General features: G+C 37.5%; 2 protein-coding genes across 2 annotated transcripts; both read right to left on the minus strand.

Annotated features, from left to right (window-relative positions):
- Positions 1–258: 258 nt before the first annotated feature.
- Positions 259–672, minus strand: LOC115967191. Its single transcript, XM_031086251.1, has 2 exons — positions 490–672; positions 259–432 (listed from the first exon to the last, which is right to left on the minus strand). Exons 1-2 carry the CDS (start codon positions 670–672, stop codon positions 259–261), a joined length of 357 nt encoding a protein of 118 aa, XP_030942111.1.
- A 731-nt stretch (positions 673–1,403) lies between these two features.
- LOC115967193 lies at positions 1,404–1,970 on the minus strand. Its single transcript, XM_031086252.1, has one exon. It carries the CDS (start codon positions 1,968–1,970, stop codon positions 1,404–1,406), a length of 567 nt encoding a protein of 188 aa, XP_030942112.1.
- Between the last annotated feature and the right edge of the window lie 7,789 nt (positions 1,971–9,759).

The raw sequence follows: 9,759 nt of genomic DNA on the forward strand, positions 1-9,759 counted from the left end.
CATCAACCCCTCTATCTGGTTTTTTCTTCGGCGTTGGCTAGCCCGTTTATGGAAAAACTTTGTGTTCTTGTCACCTGCAAGGAGCCATATTGCTCTAGAACGCTGTCTCCAAAACACTTCTTCCTGGTGTAGCAAAGTATTTATTTCCTCCTGCAGTCTGTTAATTTGTGCCAAGTTGTTTCCGTATCTGGTGTTGGCCATAGCCGTGAGAGCATCTTGTTTTTCCTCAATCAGAATTCTAGCATTGCCAAACACCTTTCAGCTCCATGCCACCAGTTTCATTCTGCAACACTTAATCTTCTCGAAGAGCTTGAACATAAGGCTTCCATTGGGTGGATGGTAGCTCCATGCATCCCTGATCACCTCTTCACATCCCTCGTGTGCCACCCAACGTTCCTCAAAACGGTGGAGGCGCTTATGCCTAGTCTGTCCCTGTTATGCAAAGCATTGAGTATTTAGCAGTAGTGGGTCATGATTAGAGTGAGATACCTGCAAGTGAGCTACTTTTGCCAATGGGAACACGCTCCGCCACTCCGACGATGCGCATGCTTGATCCAATCTTACTTCTACAAAGGCCTCACTAGGTCTACCACTACGCCAAGTGAAAGGGTGCCCATGGTACCCTAGGTCTTCCAGCCCACAGTGCAACAAGGTTTCTTTGAAAGCCAACATAGGCGCTACGGGTTTTGGGGTACCTCCGTGCTTCTCAAAAGAGTGAAGTATTTCGTTGAAGTCACCTATGCAAACCCATGGCAAGGAAGCTCTTGCATGAAGGTGTCTAAGGATTCTCCATGATTCATGCTTTCAGTGTCCTTCTGGTCGTCCATAGAAGCCCGTTATCCTCCAAGTTGGTTTATCGGCAAACCTGATGTGTGCATCGATATGGTTAGGAGAGAACGTCTGAATGTGAAGGTCACACTTTACCTTCCAAAATAAGCCAAAACCTCCACTTTGGCCATCACTTGGAACAGCCATGACTGCTTGAAAATTCAGGTCATAGCAAAGTTTACGCATTTCCGTGATAGACCGCTTTGTTTCCATAAGGAACAAAACGGTGGGTCCTTTACTTCTCACCATGTTAGTGAGTACATCCACTGTGCGTTGGTTCCCAAGCCCCCGACAGTTCCAGCTTATAATAATCATTGCGATCGGCGGGGCTACTTTACAGCCTCCACTGTTGGTGAGGTTGGATAGGGAGAGCCCACGACATCTTGTTATCAACGGAGTCCCCATGACGTCTTGCATCGGCCTTCATCCACTCACCATACGGGTTGGGTTGTTGTTCTGGGCTGGGGTCATGCAAGGTGCAATTTTTCTTCTCATGGCCCAAGTGACCACATGCATAACAAAGGCCCACCAATCTTTCATATTTGAAAGCCACCACAAATCTGTCACCTTCTGGGTTAGTGACTGGACTTCCCCGCCGGAGCGGTTGGTTTGAGGGGAATGCTGATACGGATGCATAGGAACCTTGCTTGATCAGACTCAAACGGCTTGCTATCTACCATAAGCACAGTCCCAAGTTTTGACCCAATGTCCCTAGCAGTTTCTTCTGTCATGAGATCGAAGGGTAAACCCCAAACTTGGACCCATAATGGGACATGCGTAAAAACAATGTTGTGCGCTGCCATACCGATTTCCCATCTCCGCGTCACCAGAAGGTGATTATCGAAACTCCAAGGGCCACTATCCTGCACACACTGGAGTTGGCTTTCAAGTTTAAAGCGGAATAAGTATAATGCCTCACCAACATCAACAATCTGGAGATCGTTACCGAGTTTCCATGCGGAGCACAGCAGGTTCTTCGCAGCCCTATGGTTGACGTCTCTCGTTGTAAGAAAGCGACCAACAAAGCTGAGAGAGTAGTCGTCCAGTGTCTGTGTTCTACGACTGGGATTCAAACCAATCGCCTTGCCCTCTGTCTCAGTGAGTGAGATACTTTGGAGTCTCTCAATGACCTCGAAATCCATGGGGAAAAATCGTTACAGGGGTATACAAAGAGGGAGTGGGGGTAGTGTGAAAAGGGAAGGTGAGTAACGTACCCTTGTCCGTTAGCACCTCTCTTGAAGACGTGCCAGGGAAAGATATGGCTGAAGAAAAACTGTGACCCACCCCCTGGGGTCTACGTATTTTAGTGTTTTTTTTTTTTTTTTTTTTTTGGTCAACTAGTTGGACCCACTACCGATTAACTTCGGTCAAGGCTATCCGGGTCCACCCCTGTAGCAGTTTATGAGCAAGCTTGAAGACGAGCTGAGTGGGTAGTGGGATGGGTTTGTTGGGGTTGGATAGAAATAAGGGTGGTGAGGTCCACTGCCGACGACCAGTGCCTCAGTGGAAAGAAAGGAACTTGCCCTTGGCGAGAGGAAAAGCTCCTACGAGAGCGAGGAGAAAAAAAGAAGCATTTGATTTTTAGAATTCGAAGACAATTAAGAGTTTAGAGTGTCAATTTGTCATGTGCATTTTTATTTTATTTTATTTTATTATGAGAATATCAAAGGTGTGTGTGTTAGTTAATTTTACACCTGCCAAGAGTTTAGGAACTCAAAAGGCATAGGCATTATAATAATTTAGTCACAAGGTGAAGTTTTATAGTTAGTGCACTGAAAAGATTATTATTATTATTTTTGGGACAAAGTTTAGTTATAAAATAAGTTATAGCCTAAAACTACAACTTTACTCAATATGTTTTTATTGAATGTGAATTTTGACAAATCCATCATTGAATTATATCTTTATCTTATATTCTCCATACTTGTAAAATTTTTAGAAAATTAAAAATCAATAGCTTTCTTCATTAATAAATTGTTTAAATTGTAATTTTTTATAGTTTCAAATTATGCATAAAATATAAACTTATAGATTATATAATAAATAATATCCAATTGATTCAAAATTTGACACGTGTATTGAGAACGCAAAGAATATATAATTTAATGATTAGATTTTCAAATATGTAATAATATTTATTTTATTAGGTAAGATTGTAACCTTCGGCTACAACCAATTTTGTAGCTACACTTTGTCTTCTTCTTTTTTTTTTCCTTTTTTTTGATTGATAAACGGTAGGAAACATGTACAAAGTAAAGAGATTTGGGCAAAGCCCAGTCATATGAGAAAAGAAGAAAAGAAAAAACCATAACAGGTAAAAAGAGCCATAACTTTCCAAGCTTATGGTTTTCTGTGAGCAGCCATTAGCTTTTGGTACTCTTTACAAAAATCCAGGGGCGCCATCCAAGATGCATATTTTTTGCACATGAGAGAGAGAGAGAGAGAGAGATGCATCTTGGACCCAAATTGTTTTGGGCCTCAAGAAACCAGATAGAGTTTTAATAAGGCCCTTTAGGAATGTCTTCGACCCAAATTGTTTAAACATGGCAAGCTTAAACTTAAGGCCCGAATATTAATAAGGCCCTTTGCTAGGGCAAGAAAAAGAGGCCCTTGTGTCCAAATTTTGACTGAGCCTGCTAGACATTGTCTACAAATTTTTCCTCTTGATAACATTTGAACCCATTGAGTCCATGACTGAACTTCAACCCCTGTACAGACGTTGTGCCATATATAGTATAAACGCTTCTATGACTCCCTAATATAACAATCTGCAGCTGCCAATCATACGAATTTATGGCTTTTCATTGGAAGCACAAGCACTTCCTCTTCCTTGTCCATGCCATCAAATGTACCATGTGGCAGTCTATGGTGGTTTTGCATCAGAATTTTTAAATTTACTTGTGAATTGCATGTCATTTGTATACATTATATGCACATTTTGATACATGCACATGAGAGAGAGAGAGAGAGATGGGACATTTTATTGTAGAAGAAATATGTTAGAGAACATCAAGAAGTGAAAATTTGTCCTAGTAGGAAAGTTTATAATTCCGAAACATACATATTTAGCCCCATCTATTTTCTTGGCAATTCTAAGCCCTTCCAATTTGTATTCTTATCTCCTAAGCTACTAAATCAAGTAATTCAATGCATGTTACAAGGAACCCACCCATATGTATATATATTCACACTAGCATTAACAAGATCCCTCATTTCCAAGTCTCATCACCACATGGAGAACAACCCTCTTGTGCAATATCAGTGAATATCACCCCTGAGTCATATATCACCCCTGACTTCCAGTCAGCAGGAAGGACATGTTGTGCCCAAATATACTTCCCATCATACCCTGCTGTGATCACAAACCGGAATTGCAATGCCCCTGATGGCACTCTGCTTGTGTCCCAAACTGCCCCATAGTTGTGGCTCATGAAGACCCAGTTTGAAGAACCGACCTATGAAGATTGCAATAACAATATTACATCAGCATAGCTAAGCTCAAATCTCTCAATATTTGCTTACAATCCCATGTTTCAAAATGTCTTGGCCCTTACACTTCTGAGCCATGGCCATGAATTCCAATGTGTCATTTGTATTTATGTTGTGTTAGGTTGTATAATGGTGGCTAATTTCATGATAAATTTATGTTGTAATTTTGGGTTATGAATAATATTGCAATTGCGCTAAAGGGTGTTATTTGGATAGAAAATTAAAGTTGATATTTACTGTGCAAGATTGAAGATATTGTTGGGTCCCAAATAATATTATTACCAAAACTATAAATTCAAAATAGTAATCACACACAAAAACAAAAATATTTATGTAGAAAACCCTTTACCCTTGAAAGGAAAAACCATGGGACAAATTCCGAGTAATTTTACTATTATCAAATCAATTACAATAATTTTTGTGTATATCTCACGGTTAAAGAAAAATTTCTCCTTTTTTTTTTTTTTTTTTTTTTTTTGGTTCTCACATACATTCTTTTTGTGTCTCACGACTAAAGAAAAACCTCCTTGTTTCTCTTTGCTCTCTCACACACACATTAATTATCTCTCTGAAAGGTGGCAACACTTTACTTCCTCCATTTTATTATTTTTTTATTCCACGCACAACTCTCTCTTGGCTGTCTTCTTTTTCTCTAAATGGCTCCCTCTTGGCTACTCTCTTAATTCTCTTGTGCAGCTTCCTTTTTCTCTATTTTCTATTCAATATGCGGCACCTTTTTCTTCTTATGCGACACACCCTTGTTGCTACTATCTACCTTCTGTAGAACACTAATCCTTGCTTTTATAAGCAAGTCTGCCGCCCCACATGAATCCTAGGAAAACATAGATTCCTAACACTACTTTAACTAGAATTCTTGTCATGCATGTGGCTAGTTGTTAGCTAACTTTGGACAGGCCCATTAAGAAGCTCTACTCTTATGTGGGCTAGACCATGGTGCTTGATGCACCCAACAATCTCCCCCTTCAGCCCACCGATAAGGGGAGATTTTCAGTCCAACTCTTCAATTCGAATCCATGCCAGTCAAGCCAACACCAGACTTGACCTTCTTTATTATCTTCACCAATACAAGAACACTTAATCAATATCAATACATTTCATTCTCAAAAAATTAATCTCATCTTGGATTTCTATAATCCAATCCCTTGGCTCCCCCTCATCAGAAGCCCAATCATTCTTGAAACTAACAATTCGATGTTCTCCAATAGTTCTCTTCCCACAAGGTTCAACAATATCTAATAAATGATATTGCTCCCCCTGCTCAAGACCTCCAAGGTCTTTCACTTGATCATCATCCTATGTAACTTTAGCATCTTCATATTCTTCATCACCTATCACTTCCTCTTCTGAACACTATTAGGCAATGAGAATTTCACCCTCTTGATATCATCACCTTCAATCCCAACTCTCTTCTTTGGAGTCTTCTCAAAATCTTTAATCTCATTGAACTTCTTCTTTCAAGTCTTCACACGAGTCTTATACATACTATAACAAGCATGCCTTTTTGCAACAATCAATGAACCTTTAGTAAGTTTCCATCTTCCACTACCAAAGTAGTTACAATAACCTGCTCGATCCATAGTCAATGTAGAAGACACATTCATCCTTAAATCTGGAACATGTCGCACATCATTTAACATCACAATGCTACCAACATTGGTTTCGATGCACACATTACCAATTTCCACAATTTTTGGGTAACTCAAATTACCCATCTTTACTGTACCAAAATCTCTTGCTTCGTACATGATAAACAACCCCTTCGTAGGGATAACATGGTGGGAGGCTACAAAATCAATATTCCACTCAACATTACTATTAGCAACATGCTTATACTTTTGATGTTCAACAAAAAGCACCACAACACCCTCTACAATCACAGCAACTATAGTATTTTTCTCACTATCATTCTTTCCATCTTTTCCTTTAGTTTTTTCTTTATTCCAATACCAACAATCTCTTCTTATATGGTCCTTTTTCCCCACAATAGAAGCATTCTCTAGTTTCCTTAAACTGAGATCGATCTCTTGATTGTGACCTACTATTGAATTTTCGATTATTAGGTCTTCTGCTTCTACCTTTGCTCTTGTTCTCCGTGACAAAAGCTTGATCTTGTGCATTGTCTATATTCACATCTCTCCTGTTAACCTCTTCACATAAAATCAAATCTTGAATCATCATATTTGAGTTTGTTTTTTCCTACAAAATTACTCACTGTCATTATCATGGCTTCCCAACTGTTTGGTAAAGAAGCTAAAAGAATCAATGCACGAACCTCACCATCAAATACAATTTCCATCGAGGATAATTGTATTGAACTCATTCAAATGCTGCACTATAGGAGTGCCTTTTGCCTTCTTTAGATTAATCAGCTTCTTCATCAGATGCACATTGTTGTTAACCAACGACTTTTCATACATGCCAGACAAAGCTGTCATTAAATCCACTATGGTATTTTCCTTCACAACATTGTGTGCAATTAATCTTTATAAAGTTAATTGAATTACTCCCAATACCTGTCTATCAAGAAGGTTCCAGCCTTCATCCTTCATAGTTTCAAGTTTCTTCCCCAAAAGAGGAAAATGCAACTTCTTCCCATAGAGATAATCTTCTATCTACATCCTCCAATACCCAAAGTCTATTCTATCAAATTTCTCTATTCCTGAAACCTTGCCTTCTTCTCCAGACATTGCTTCCACTCAAACCTTAGCTCTGATACTACTTGTTAGGTCCCGAATAATATTATTACCAAAACTATCAATTCAAAATAATAATCACACACAAAAACACAAACATTTACATGAAAAACCCTTTACCCTCGAAATGAAAAACCACGGGACAAATTCTGAATAATTTCATTATTATCAAATCAATTACAATAATTCTTGTGTATGTCTTATGGCTAAAGAAAAATCTCTCTTATTTTTTATTTATTTTTTTTTTTTGTTCTCACATACACTCTTTTTGTGTCTCACGGCTAAAGAAAAACCTCATTATTTTTCTTTGCTCTCACACACACACTAATTATCTCTCTGAAAGGTGACAACACTTTACTCTCTCATTTTAATTTTCTTCTCCACCTATAGTTCTCTCTTGGTTGTCTTCTTTTTCTCTAAGTGGCTCCCTTTTGGCTTCTCTCTCAATTCTCTTGTGCGGCTTCCTCTTTCACTATTTTCTATTCAATATGCGGCCCCTTTTTCTTATGCGACACGCCCTTGTTGTTGTTATCTACCTTATGCAACAAACTAATCCTTGCTTTTATAAGCAAGTCTGCCACCCCACATGAATCCTAAGAACACATGGATTCCTAACACTACTTTAACTAGAATTCTTGTCATGCACATTTTCATGCACATGGCTAGTTGTTGGCTAACTTTGGACAAGCCCATTAAGAAGTTCTACTCTTATGTAGGCTAAACCATGGTGCTTGATGCACCCAAAAATTTTTCAAGGAAGAATTTATGAATTTATCAAGCGAAATCGGAGTTTGACAAAAAGTCTCGTTAGACCTTTAGTATTAATGGAGGCAAATAGGTAAAATGCTATATTTAACAACTATATATAACAAAAATGGAACAAAAGGCTACTCCATTAGTGGAGCAAAAACCATATTTTTTTGCCATTGAGCTACAGTGCACATCCAAGACTGTAGCTATGATGGTAAAAAAAAAAAACAATATTTTATTAAAAGATATATTATTTTATTATGTTAGTGGTGGTGGTTGTTGTTTATTGTAGTAAATATATTATTTTATTATGTCGAATATTAAAATGAAACCACTGATGTTGAGTGTTGTGTAAAGCAAAATAGACGCAAAATAGTAAAATAGATAAAGTAGTTTTTTGTAGTGCCAAATTGCTAAATTTTTTGGCAACTTTGGCACCACCAATGTTGATTCTCTTAGAGACTCAGTCAAGTGAACCATATTATGGAAAGCACTGACCTTACTTTCCACGGCTATTTTTGTAGCTACATCAAGCTCAAATCTTATTGGTATGTGTGAACCTTATTTTAACCCTAATTACTATAGATAAAGACAACTACAAAAATAAAGAGAAAACCTAGAGAGAGAATCTATTGTCTTCCAAGAACTCTCCATTGAATACCCTTGGGAGTACTATTGTTTTAACATCTTAATCACTACTTGTTCGACCTTGATCACGGAAGCACAAAGACAAACCCAAATCTTCAAGATCTTGGAATGATCAATAGATCAATCTGCAATCGGCGCGATTGTTTGTGAAGCGGATCAAGTAAAAGGTGTTAAGGCATGAGTTTATAGTAACTATAGCAGGACAAGAAGATTTACAGTGTCGAATTACATGTACAAGGATGTTGTATGACTAAAGTCTATACTGCAACAACCTTTTATTAGTTGCTTTGTCTTTTGGATTTTGATCTAACCATGTTTTTACTTTGTTTAATTACAGGGTTTTCACGTCATGAAGAATTATGTCTCTCAAGTGATTGTGATTGTGTATTTAGTTTACATTATTTTTTTAATTGAAACTTGGGCTAATTAACTACGTTGAAATATTCTAGTTGAGTTAATTTGTTAAAAATTGGGAATTTAGCCATATAGGGTCCTAATTTTTTTTTTTTTTAAATGAATAAGTCAAAAGCCTCTTTTGAGCTACTATATAATATTAACGTATGGTTGTTTATTTATGTGTTAAAAAAAATATATTAAAGAGTTTTTATTTTTTATTTTTTTTATTTATATGAATATATTGAAGAGTTGAATGGTAATGCTCGAATTAAGATATTATTTATAATATATTAAAGTTTGGGGGTATAAATACATTTATAATTTTGGGTAGATAAGTGTAATTAATCCAATAGTCAGTACTACCTCTTACTTGAAATCAATCATTATAAATAAATAAATAAATAAAATCTAAACTTTTCCTAGCATCGCATGAATGGGGTTACAATTCATCTCGTAGTTTGGGATGAAGTGAGACATGCATGTTCTAGACGCATGGTCCCTGGTACGTATGGCAGTATCAGGGAGAATCAGTATCTGCAAGTATCACAGTAGTATATATTTTCATTCACTCACTCAGCCTCAGGTCCAAGAACTAAACATGTGGGGGGAGTGTTGTGCGGTGAAAAAGAGATGGGCAATTTGGCTGAAAAAGCGGTGCGGCACAATGATTTTCCTGCGCCGCCTATCATTTATATCTAAGACTATCATTGTGCCATCCTTGTTGAAATTTAATGACTTGTTCTATTCTCTGTTCAACTTTTTTGGAAAATGTTATCCTTTCTGTTCATGAGCTCCACTTGTTTTTGTGAACCATTTTCTCACCATGGACCACGAAAAAGAAATTAACGATTTTATAGAATATGACTCGTAAAGAACATTTCATTCCATAACTTGTTGCATCGATGGATATTACATTCCAAAAGAAATCTAGGAC

This window comes from Quercus lobata, chromosome 11, assembly GCF_001633185.2.
Source record: "Quercus lobata isolate SW786 chromosome 11, ValleyOak3.0 Primary Assembly, whole genome shotgun sequence".
Lineage (NCBI taxonomy): Eukaryota > Viridiplantae > Streptophyta > Magnoliopsida > Fagales > Fagaceae > Quercus > Quercus lobata.